Source organism: Limulus polyphemus, unplaced genomic scaffold (assembly GCF_000517525.1).
Source record: "Limulus polyphemus unplaced genomic scaffold, Limulus_polyphemus-2.1.2 Scaffold2035, whole genome shotgun sequence".
NCBI lineage: Eukaryota > Metazoa > Arthropoda > Merostomata > Xiphosura > Limulidae > Limulus > Limulus polyphemus.
In genome coordinates, this window is record NW_013667645.1 from 7,895 (window position 1) to 20,909 (window position 13,015).

A 13,015-nucleotide genomic window follows, 5' to 3' on the forward strand; every position below is an offset into this window, starting at 1 on the left:
ACAGTTAAATCTAATGATTGAGACCCAGAATTTGAGAACTAAAAACAGGCTTCAATACACAGAATAGTCACTTGCACTGATGACTAGTCACCTTTGATCTCTTTGACAGCAATTGTTTACAACTTTTCTTAGTGGAAAGTTTTATTAAATAATGCTAACACATTTAATAAATATTGAAAATAAACAACTATTTCAACTGCGAATACCCTTTCACTTTTTGCTTCATTGTGCTGTGGAATGTACATCACTAAAAAATGTTCCCATAAATCTCTCACCTTCACTGGGCATATAATGTGGAGGGGGGGGACAGGTTTTAACGCACCCCAAAGAGATTGCACACATCCCTCCTTAATAATGTAAATTAATATGTGTACATGCATTGTTAACATCCATTAAATACAGTGATCTCTGACTCAAGAAGTAAACTTCGTAATACGTATGACAAGTTAGATTACCGTGCATGATTGGTTGACTGTCACACAGTGATAGCAATGTCAAGGCAAAAATATGCTTATTAAAATCTTCTACTGAAAGTGTTTATGCCTAGACACATTAGGTTAGCATACATGGCAAAAAAAAGTGCTGTTGACAGTCATGACAGTGTCGTGGCTGTGTAAGATGACATAGATTCTAAATAATAAATGTAGCTAGGCATAGATCTATTGTTACATAACATCATGTCTACTAATTCACCTTACAAATAACTACCTCCTAAGTGTCAAACCATAAAAGATTGTTTCAGCAAACTTCGTCACAGGTACACACTAGATCTCTAGGGCCTAGACTTATAGATCTAGGCTTAGTTCCAGTGAGGTACCCTCAAGGGATAGAGACCGAGAATATAGTTTCTAGATCTCTAATACTAGGCTAGATTATCTAGATCTAGGCCTAGAGTATATCAACTAGAATCTAATGTAGGCAGCCTGACTAAATCTAGCCTAATAGACTATCCATGCACGATTGAGCTGGACAGTCTACTTTCATGAAATGAAATTGTCAAGGTCACAGAAAATAAAATATATGAAAGTTTACATTTTTAGCACTTTGTGTAGATATTCTCGTTAATGAAATATTAACAATTATGTAATATGAGGTGAGGTCAAGGTCACAGAAAAATAAAATTTTACATTTTTTACATAGTTTGATCTTTAGATTTTTCAAATTTTCTGGGGGAGGATGCCCCTGGACCCCCCTAGGGTGGTAGCCTCGCTATGCTCGGCAACCAGGATACACTCTGGCAAAATCTCCAGTTTTGCACACACACCCCCTCCAACAAAATCCTGCAGACAGACCTGCAACCTGCTTTGGGTAAATATAGTGAGATATAAAGGCTGGAGCAAGCAAGGTAAGATTCATATCAATGCTTAGATGGGCAGAGAAGAGAAACTTTCATCAGGATAAACCTTTCATTGGGAAACCCTTTGTCTTCACTACTAAACAAATATTCTCCTCATTGTTAACTATTTTCTTCAACCGATTCACTATTTCAGAAATATCTCTCTATTTTTTGCTAATTGACCCTTTTTAGATTTGAATCCTATTTTTTCTCCTTTTATTATTCTCTCATTTGCTTTATAAGGAGCCATCTTTTCTAATTTCTTGGTCCGTTTATGTTCTCCAGTGGTTCTTTTCACAGTTTACTTCTCACTTGTGGCCTAATTCCAGGGAAATCCATTTCCTGATAACAGTAATACTGTGGCACAAATTCCTTGTTTGAGAGGCAAGGGGGTTTTACTTCTGAATGATGCTATGAAACATAAATTACTCTTTTAACATTTTCATTTCTAGGATTTTTTTTATTTGGGATGCTCAAGAGGTCAAAGAGTTAGTTTTAGGGGCAGAAAAAATACTTTCATGAAAGTTGAAATCACTTTGTAGAGAATGTGAAAACCTTAAAAGATGATATTTCAGAAGGGGGGGGATGCTAGTTGACAGAGTTCTTCAATGGGGGGTCTTTAATCTGTCACACCATCCTGATGAGCATGTTCTTAACTGGTAATCTTGATATTTATGTATTTAGCAACTGCTACTATTTGTTGTAAGGTTTAATTTGTACGTGTTTCATATCTTCCTCTTCAATCTCTTGTGATTGTCAGTCTCTTCCTAGGTGCTTTGAATTCAGGATAAAATTTTTTTAACTTTCTTTCTGTATATACATTATAATATGGCAAACATGATCTTGGGACATATACATATTGAGTCAACACATTTGGAAGTTATCTGTGCACTCTTTAAGGTGCTCGTTAGACCTTATTTGGAACATTGTGCTCAGATTTGGAATCCATCAATCCAGATGATATTTTCATTGAACAAAAACTTTGCAGGCATTAATATTGGGGAACAAGTGCAAGATATGGAAAGCTTAGATACATCTACAGTTTAAGATGTTTAGCCTATGGAATAGTTCACTTTCAGGGTTGTTTCAGCTGCAACAACCCTAAAGAGTTTAAGAGAATATTGGATGGCTATTTTGTAGCTCAGGGTTTGGTATAATTTAAAAAAAACTTAGGAAATATGGAGTAGGGTGGTGTTAAAAGAATTGGATAACCTAAAAATGACACCTTGTTACTTATGAAAGTTGAACTTATTTTTAGTGTGGTCAGAACAAAGTAATTGTGATTTCTGAGGGTAACTTCAACCCATTTGAGTCTGTCAAGGTTATGTCTGGTCTATTATTCTATGCCTCTGTACTGTCCAGCAATGTGTTTGAAAAGTGTTTTCATCTTTGCTCAGTTTTCTTCATGAGAATAGTGTATGAAGCAGTGTGTAGATGCTCTTTCGAGTGGATGTCACAAGTTGTTAGAAAGAACCTCCAAACCCTCTAGATTCTTTATGAATGATGATTCATAAGATACCCTAGAACATCACATATATGTAGAAAAGAAAGGGAGTGGGAAGGGTTAGAGGAACAACAGAAAAGTGAAAGATTAGTTGAATGTCTATCAGAAGGTAAGTTTTCATCTAAACTTTATCTAATTAAAATATATATTTGTACTGTCAAAGTTACAAATCCTGTAGAACATACAAGAGTTATGATGTTTGACATCTCAAAACTGTCTTTCTGGAAGTGGGCCTATTGTAACTATAACACGAGTGCAATAAGGATGCCAAAATAATTTTTAATACAAGTGCAGACAAGGCTGCTTTTGAGGTAGAATTGTTTTACCCATATCATAGGTCAGAATGAAAAATTTTCATCCATCTATCTGTACTATCATAACATATAAAGTGAAGCTTCACTGTGCTTAAACTTGTATAAAATGACTGTAGTGGGGTTGGTACATGTGTTTCAAACCACAAGTTTACCTTTGATGAAAAAAATTACCATCAAGAATACGACTACAATGAAGTTAAAAGGTCTTAATATGTATTGTTTGTAAAATGTTTAGCAAACAGGAGTTTTCTAATGTAGAAAATGTGGGTTAGTGTTGAGCTGTTAATAAAAGGCTCCAGGTGTAAGGTGTGTTACTGCTGAACATGCTTCACACTTTCAGCTTTCGATGTGCTATAAAAGTGACAGTTTTGTTATTCAGTTGAAATTCTGTGTGATGGTTGCCTGGTTATCCTTATTCTGGTCAGTAGTTAAAAATAAGGGAAGACTATGTAGGGAGTGTCTGATCAAGCTGTTTTATTCATGCAGATAAGATCCCATTCAGGGGTTGAAAAATTCCAATTCAGAACAAAAAAACATCACTTTGAAGCTCCGCTACATGTAAAATATGACATTTAATCTTGTGTTGAATTTGGAAGCTGCTCTTGTTCTTCAACATGAAAGTTATTGTAGACATGTGCATCTGTGTAAAAAAAAGTTTTATCATATAATTAACAACATGTGAAACTAGTTGTCTTTGTTGTCATATTTTGTGTTTTTTCATATTTCTGTAAACTCTAGAAAAATAAAAATAATTTCAGAGTTACTGCTTATTTTTTAATTTTGAAAATATATAAGAACCTGGTATTAACCATCATTATTTTATTAAGAACAAAGCTGGGAAAAAGAAAGCTTTGTGTGTAGAAAAAAGTAATTACTTGGTTGAGGAGATAAGTGTTTTGAAAAGTGCAGAAATAAGGGCTCTAATAAATATGTATCCAATGTTTTGTAAACTCAGTTAAATATTTATGAAAACTTTGCTGTCTAAAATTGTAGCATTTTTCACACTGCATAAAACAATCTGCCTGTAAAGGACATAATGGTAATGAGTATGTTTTATAAATAGGTACTGAAAATGTGTAGCTATTTTATTCTTAGAGGAATTGGCAACATAGAATCCACTTTAGTGATAGGATTGGAATCTATATATACATATAATCATGTGTTTCATGTTGTAGCATTCAACATTTTTTGTGTTTTATACTTTTACTGTAAATATGTCTAATTCACTGGTACATTTATCACTATATCATGTATTTAGACTTAGTTTTAAATGTTTTTGTTTAGAATTTCTGGAAGTTGAAGAATTCCAATCCATGACCTTGCCAGAAAGAATGTTTGATGAAGCATCTTTATTGGGACTTCAGGATATAAGAGGAAGGCCAGTTTGTCCTGTGTGCGGGAAGTCTTTTTTTGATAGAAGCAATAGAAATCGACACTTAAAGATGCACTTTTCTGGCAGGAAATCTTTTACCTGCAAAATATGTCAAAAGACTTTCACCTGGAAGAATAATCTGACGACTCATATGAAACATTACCATGTAAACAACTACTAGTTTTGTTGTGCAGGGTGACTCACTTTGAAGAATAATCTGGCAACTAAGATGAAACATTACCATGTAAACAACTACTAGTTTCGTTGTGCAGGGTGACTCACTTTGAAGAATAATCTGGCAACTAAGATGAAACATTACCATGAAAATAATTACTAGTTTTGTTGTGCAGGGTGACTCACTTTGAAGAATAACTAAACAATCCATATGAACCATTATGATTTAAGAGATTTGTTTTTAAAAGAAGATTCCTACATCCTTAGGCACAACATGTCAACTCTATTAAAATATTTTTCTAATGGCTACTAGATTTTATTACAAGGAATGCTCTGTACTTGCTTTTATTTAGTCTGGTGTCAACATACATGATGCACTTATCATTGAAAATTGTACATACATGATAAATTTGCAATTGTTGATTTTTTTTGTCAATAAAAATGTTTTAATACTATTTGTGTTGTTTCTTATAGCCAAAACTTGTGTTAAAACAGTAGCAGCTTCCTTCATCAGAAAAATTCTGTAAATGCCCTTTTTGTTCATTGGAGCACACACACAGTATTTTCAATTTTGTTTTTTATGCTTGTTCTTAAACTTAAACTTTTTTAGAATGCCATTCAAAGCCTGAATACATAATTTGAATAAACATGCCTAAGGACAAGTTTGTAGCTGGATTGTTTATCATCTAGAACAAATTAATGTTTATGTTATTGGCATTTATTTTCTTCATTAAAGACAAGATAGGTTTTTATGTGTAATTAAATCAGAAAATTAACAAAGTAGTTGTAGATGAAAATAACATGGCAGAGATAGAAAACCTGGATTTTAGGCATAAGTATACGAAGAATGGTTAAATGTCAGAACTAAACAGTTTTGTACACTTTCAGTTCTCTTCGAGAATTCAATGTTAAGAACCTTTGTGATGTGATTTAGATTTGAGCTAACCAGCTTGCATCACCAGACAGCAATGGTACGTAACATTTTTACCAAAGTTTGTACTCGGCCCATTCTTATTACACCCAAACAACTCTGCAAAATCAAGTTATGAAATAATTCAAGGTGTCATGTTAGAGAAAAGGAATCACAAGATTACTGAAATGGTATTTTAACCAGCATAGACAACGAAACTTTTCTGTGAAAAATTTCTTTACGAGAAAAGATACTTTTCTTCAGATATTTTACGAACATCTATTGAAACTTCCTCTTCAAATATTCAACAAAGCGTAGTATGTACTGATCATTAAACATAACTTTTAGAGCCATGATAGAAGAAACTGAAATTCTTAGGACTATTGTTAGATTATGATAGGAACATAAATTTCCGGAAATCATTGAGCATATTGGTGTGAAACTTCTTTAGACATGTGCAACGAATTGTGAAATGTTGTTGTTCAAGCATATATATATATATATATATATATATGTTTATATTATTATGATTAAAATATGATATATTATGTTTCTACTGGTTTGAGAGAAAAGCTGTTCATGGAAGATAATAGGCATTTGTTTTTATTGATGCTGTTTTACAGCACTGTAATTAGATTACTCCCAGCTTTGTGAAGTTTTTGTTTGTTGCTTTCAGAGAAATTTTGGGTCTTAGCAGAAAGAACAAATGAATCAACCGTAACTTCTGAAGAATACATGTGTGAAGTGTGTCAGAAAGTATTCTGTTCCAAGTTGTCAATGACCTCACATCGGTACTATCAACACAGGACTCATCGACACCACGAGTGCCCTCAGTGTAGCCGTGTGTTTACTCGGAAACCCAACTTACAGAGACATTTACGTCAATGTCATTTTGATGTTTGCTGATTGGTATAATTCTTAAATAATAGAGTTAATCAGTAATGAGTGTTAGAAATTTATTTATCTCCTGTATATATTTTATCATGATTGAAATAACTATCACACCTCATGATAAAAAAAAAACATCAAGTAGTAATGATGTAGCAGAAGTATTATCTGATGTTTCATATGGTTTACAGATATGAAATACTTTTTTTTAACAGCTTCATATTGTCTATTTTCATATGTTTCATGGGAAAACATTTTATAGATTTTCTGTATCTGCACAATGTTTTTAACATAATGTTATCATTAGTGTGGAACAATTCAAATACCTTGTATGCAAGCATACATTTTCAGGAGTGAAAAATATCAAAATGCTAATTTGCGTGTATGTGCTTAATCAGTCCTCGCTTTTAAACTTTCCAACTAGTAACATTCAGACTTGCAGTAATCACTGGGAACATTTCCCACAAGTTAATATAAACCCCTAGTTTATCCAAATGTTTATCAGGGTTTATAGTGTATGTGTTAACTTAAACATGGGTTAGCACAGTGATTGATTAAGGTGATATCATTTGTGGATTGACACTGTAGTTTTTATGAAAATTCAATCAAGGTAAGTTGTGCAAAAGGTTTAAGATTGAAAGCAGGAACATCATTTAAAATACATAATGAAAACTTTTTTGGCCGATGACCAACATTAAAAGACTACATGTTTTGGTACCTTGACACTACCTGCTTGCCTTGTTTGCTTTTACTCCTCATGATGGCAGTGTAAAACTACCAAAACACGTAGTCTTTTAATGTTGGTCATCGGTCAAAAAAAGTTGTAATTGTACATTTTAAACATTATTCTTACTTTTAAGTTTAAACTGTAGTTTTATGACATTATCTACACATTAACAGGCTTTATGCAGTAACTTCTTACTGAAACAGCCTCATGTCCCCGAATCAAAGTGAATACAAAATATTAAACCCTGATTTTTTTTGTTTTGGTTGTTAAAGTGATGTATCATTTGTACATTTTAATTATTGCTTGAAAAAGCATGGACATACCATTGCCCAATTTGGATTACAGATTTAAACATAAAGGTATAAACACTCACTGTATTGTATGATAAAATCTTATTCTTGGATATAATTCTTATAAAGTTTAAAAATGTTGAAGATCAAAATAATAAAAAGGGAATATATACTCTAGTTGTAGTTAGATCTTTAAGTGTGTGTGTGTGTGTGTATATACACACATGCACATGCAGTATGTTGTGTGGAATATACAGGGTGGTCTAAATTATCTTTCCTATATTAAACCTTAATAATTAAATATTTTAAGAAATACAACTATGCAGTTCTCTATATTTTTTAGTCGAACTCAAACAGTTTTTATTGACATTTTGTTGTACACCATTAGTGGATCTTATCATGTCTAACCAATATTCATTGTTAGACCATGTTTGCTGCTTCCTGTGTGTAGAGTGGTGACGACATCCATTAACCTGGTCTGTAGCTCCATGATGTTTGCTTGAGGTGTGCAATACATGATGTCCTTAACATACTCCCAAAGAAATAAGTCTAGTCGTGTGATGTCTGGCAAACGCAGAGGCCATGGAATTGCCCACCATGACAGATCCATGCATGGCTGCCATTCTAGGGGTAACAGTACTCAGTGGGGTGAAAGAAAATGTTACAAAATAAAAACTGTTTGAGTTGGGTTACAACATGTTGAAAATTGCATGGTTGTATTTCTTTAGTTATTAAATTTTAAAATAGCAAAATAACTTTGGACCACTCTTTATTTTAGTTTGCATATTTATTTTTGTCATCACAACATTTTGAAATGAACTGAGTCAGTCAGACTGCCAAACCTAATGTAACTTGACAAGATAAACATTTTATTCTTTGACCAGTTCTGAATTATTTTAGATCAGTAGGAAAAAATTAAAACTGCAAAATAAATTATGGATAATTCCAAAACTATCAAACTATTTTTTTAAGTGTGTCTCTTGAGAATAAAGTTGTGAAAAGAAAAAAAATTCCACAAGTATATTGCCCAATGTGTGGAAAACAATGTACCTCTAAATTGTTACTAAATAATCCAAAAGTTAATGCCTTGTTTGAAATCTATATAAGTGTATTATTGATGATCGAAACTTCAGAACATATCACAACCTTGGTCATCTCAGAATTACTTTAATCAACAGGGTGAAGAGTCAGTTCTGAGGAAATTGCTTATTCCTTATTGAACTATATTCAAACCTAACTATATGGTTAACTTAAAGGGAACTTTTAATAACTTGTGTCTTTGATATTTTTAGGCAGTAATTGACCTAGAAGGTATTTGAAGTATGTTTGTTTTTATTTCTTTTCATCAAAGCTTTGACATTAAAGATTTTTTCTTGAAATTTATTAAAGATTTATTGCATTCTGCACACTAAATTGCTCTAAATTTTATTTGCATTGTGGAACTTTTGGATGTAAAAAAAAATCATGTTAGTTGCAACTCAACATTAACAAATGCCCAATTGTCTTGGGCAAGTGAAACTTTGTGTTGACATATTTGGGCAAGTAAAACATAAGCAACAGGTACAAAACAAATAAAAACATATCTAAGCATATAAAACACCCCAAAATGACACCTATGGAATAGAACCTCAGAAACAACAATTTTTTTTGGCAAATAAAGTATCATGGAAAGCATCACTAACTGGTCATATATAACAAAAACTAAAATATGGACAAATGAAAGTAAAGTACCCACCCACTTGTGTCATGTGGCAAGTGAAAGTCTTTTAAAATTATCTGAAATTTGTTGTCAGTTGGTTATTTGTGAGCTTCAAAGATTCTGTTTCATAGCCGGGCTCTGTGTTCTTGCTTGTTTACTTCAGAAGCTGTTGCTGTTATAGGCTAATGCATATTGAGCTGTCTTCCTCATTAACAGATTAATGCATCAGTCACTCTGTCTTCATCATTAAGACTAATGTATATTACTTTTCTTCATGATGAGATTAATGCATCACTTTTTCTTCATGAGAATTGTGGAACTTTGATAGCAAAACTTATGGAACAGCTAGCATTGAGAGAGAATAGTAACATAGAATTGAACACAGTTTCTCACAGGTAGTAGTGGGTGAATCAGAAGTTCCCATTCTCCTCATAAAATTGTTCTAAAACTCAAATGCATAACAACATGAGAAAAAAATAATGTAACCATAGCAACAATTAAAAATATATTTTATGTAAACTTAAGTATGGAGAAACTTGTGATAAGGGTAGTTCTACATATGTATTAACTTACCTAAACAGTGATAACTGACATTTCTCATCATTATAACAAGTGTTAAATAAATATATAGACAGTAATGATGAGTCAAGTACAAAGTTAGCCATCTGACCTGTTTGACAGGGCCCAGGTGCAATCTAGTGATTATCATGTGTGGCTGCAGATCTAAGGGTCCAGGGTTTGAGACATGCCACTGAATACATTCTGTCCACACTTTTAGCTGTGACAAATTACAGAAAATAATAGTAGAGCCTGTAGCTCAGTTTGTAGGGCCAGACAAAATCCCAGTGATGCTGTTTGGCTACCTTCTATATCTGGTCACTAGTTAAAAATTGAGGACTGCCACACATGAACCCTGATGGTCTCACATTAAGCCCACATGAAAAAATAAGGTGCCATTCAGATTGAAAGTTTCAAATTCTACTGGGCAGATGTTAAATAAATGCATGTACACGTAGAACATTATTAATGCAATTATTAGCAGACAAAGACTTGTTCTGCTGATTTTCATATTTGGTACATGAGAAAAAAAATATTAGTGGCTGTCAAAAATTTTGATGTTTGGCATTAGAACTTTTTAATGCAATATTTAAGGACAGCAAGAGACCTGTTGGTCCATCTAGGCCATCCTATCCACTGTACTCAACTCAAATAAAACACTCAAAGCCAACACTTGTCAATCAAATATTTATCAAGCCTTCCTTTAAATTAATTGCATCTACCATATCTGAAGGCAACCCATTCCAAAGGCCAACTACTCTGTTAGAGAAATAAAGCTGTCTTAGCTGAAAATGACTCCTACCCCGGCAAAATTTAAATTTACTTCCCCTAGTTCTACCAGTCTCACCACTAAGTATGAATAATTATGCATCAATACTATCAGTTCTCTTAACAATCTTAAACACTTCAATCAGATCCCCTCGTAACTCTTCTTTTTCCAAGAGAAAACAATTTCAAAGATCTGAACCTATTATTTTTATAACAAGCTTTCCATCTCAAAGTAGAGAGCCTAAGATTAAACATAATCCCCCCCCCCCAGTGGCACAGCAATAAGTCTGCAGACTTATAATGCTAAAAACCAGGTTTTGATACTTGTAATGGAAACAGTACAGTGTAGCCTTGTGTTTAAATACAGACAAACAAATTTTATTTTTTAAGTCAAAGGTTTTTTTTACATTCTAAAGGATAGAAAAACAAAAGTATTGATACAGTTTTGAATAAATGACTGTTACTTTTGGCTTATTAATAACCTACTGACCTTTTAATTATTAATTGTTTGTCTCTTCTTGTTTCAGTTCATCTTGGTGTTAGGAAGCTACAGGTATTTTTCTCTGCAGCATGGTGTGTTATTTCCAATGAATACTAACGTTGCAGCTAAGATTTAACATAAATAGTACAAAGAAAATCCAAAATGCTGTTGTTGTTTAAAACATTAAAAGTGATTGAGGTCTTCCAACTAGTAGAAAATATAAAACTGCAAGGTTAAATCAGGAAAGTTGTTTATATAGTAAAAAATAAAGTGAAACGAAAGCAAAAATTGAAAGGTAGATGTCCTATAATATCTGAAATACTTAAAAATGGTGGGTGATTCTGATAATTTAATTTGTTTTCTGAGCTAGAACATGATATCATAAATGTGTAATAACTGATAAAATCTAAGTTACCTGTATAAGCTAGCATGAATACCAGACCAGTATTAGTTATTGAAACTGGGAAACATTGATGTGCTAACCTTGTCCAAATTAATAAAAAAAAAATTTATATTCTTTATCCGTATCTAAGAAGCCAAAACTTTGTAATTTAATTAACTGTGTCCTTTAAGTTTTGTGTCATTTTAAGTGTGGGAATAATGTGGTAAAATTCTAATTCCAAGCTAAATCCATGTGAAGTCATAAAATTTATTTGTTACAGGCAATCATAAGGCCTGCTTTGTTTAACCTGAAGAATGTCTTGTGAATTAGTATGAAAGCTTTTCGATGAATAAATATAATGAGGAGTTAGTTTGGAAGTATAATCTAATCTTATAAACTGTATTTTGTTATACCATCTTAATGACATATTTTTCACTCAGAAATAAAACCCAAGATAAGCACTTTGGATGAACGTGTTTCCTTTCAGTTTATTGGAATAAGGATTCTTAACTTTTTCTTATTTGTGTGTGTGTGTTTGAATCTGATTAGTTCAATAACCATGGCTCCTTCATGTACTTTCTGTTTTAAAACTGTAAGAACTTTGTTGATGTATTTATTCTTCCCTGTGCTACAAACGTTTAAGCTTGAAAGAACTGACCCTCTTCACTCCTCTGTATTGTAAGCAATAAGACCAGCAGTGGTGATACTTTCTGACAGTTATGTATTATTAACATTGACTTTCTTCCATTTTCCTCTGTTGTGAACAAAATTGCTGACTGTTCTGTGGTATAAACAACTAGCATCAACAGTGCTGACCTTCTGAAACTCTTCATTATTTTAACTAACTGAAGAAAAAGGCTGATGTTTTACCACTGTTCTGTTTCATGATAAATTTAAATAACATTACATTGTATTTTGTTCTCTCTCTCTTGTGAGTGACATTAACTTCTAATCAAAGCAAGCTACCAACTTAGATCAAAATTTATAAATTAAACTTGTACTATGTATAACTAATTAAATATATTTTTCTTACGTATAATGATTAAAATGCATTATTTCATCAGTTGAGTTGCTGTTAGTAATATTTTTGGCCGTAAACCCAATAATGTCTCATTAAGTTTAGTCAGCTTAAAAGATTTAGGATAGTCCTCAATTCATATATTAACCTAATGATTCAAAGTAATCTTTATAATAAAAATCTCATAATAAAAAATTTAAAACAATAAAATTTGATAATGAAAGTAACAATAAAGAAAGAATACGGTATACCTTATGTATGAAACACGTAAATACTTATCCATTTTTTTTTATAGACGAGTCAGATTAATAGCTCCAACTACTGTCTCCTATCTGGTACTCCTTGATTAGATGGGAAGTGTTGAATCTTACCAGATTTCTGTCTTCTAAAACTTTAAGATGAGGGCTGTTATTGTTTTTCAGAAAATACATTTCTGTGTTACTATATGTAAATAAAGAATTTTGTACATGTTCTTACAATTAGTAATAACTCAACACAGTTTTTCTGGGACAGGACTTGAAATTTGGGCCATTGTCTCAATAATTTGAGAATTGCACTTTCCAAACTAGATCTCCACATTGATCCTTATGTATA

The 13,015-nt window shown here is 32.4% G+C and overlaps 1 protein-coding gene across 1 annotated transcript in view; it reads left to right on the forward strand.

Annotated features, from left to right (window-relative positions):
- Nucleotides 1–5,155, forward strand: part of LOC111087342 (zinc finger protein 2-like) — a 12,417-nt gene extending 7,262 nt beyond the window's left edge. The window contains exon 3 of the mRNA XM_022393648.1: nucleotides 4,439–5,155. Within this exon, the coding sequence (XP_022249356.1) occupies nucleotides 4,439–4,707 (269 nt within the window). The 3' untranslated portion in view covers nucleotides 4,708–5,155. The remainder of the gene's footprint in view (nucleotides 1–4,438) is intronic.
- Nucleotides 5,156–13,015: the final 7,860 nt, after the last annotated feature.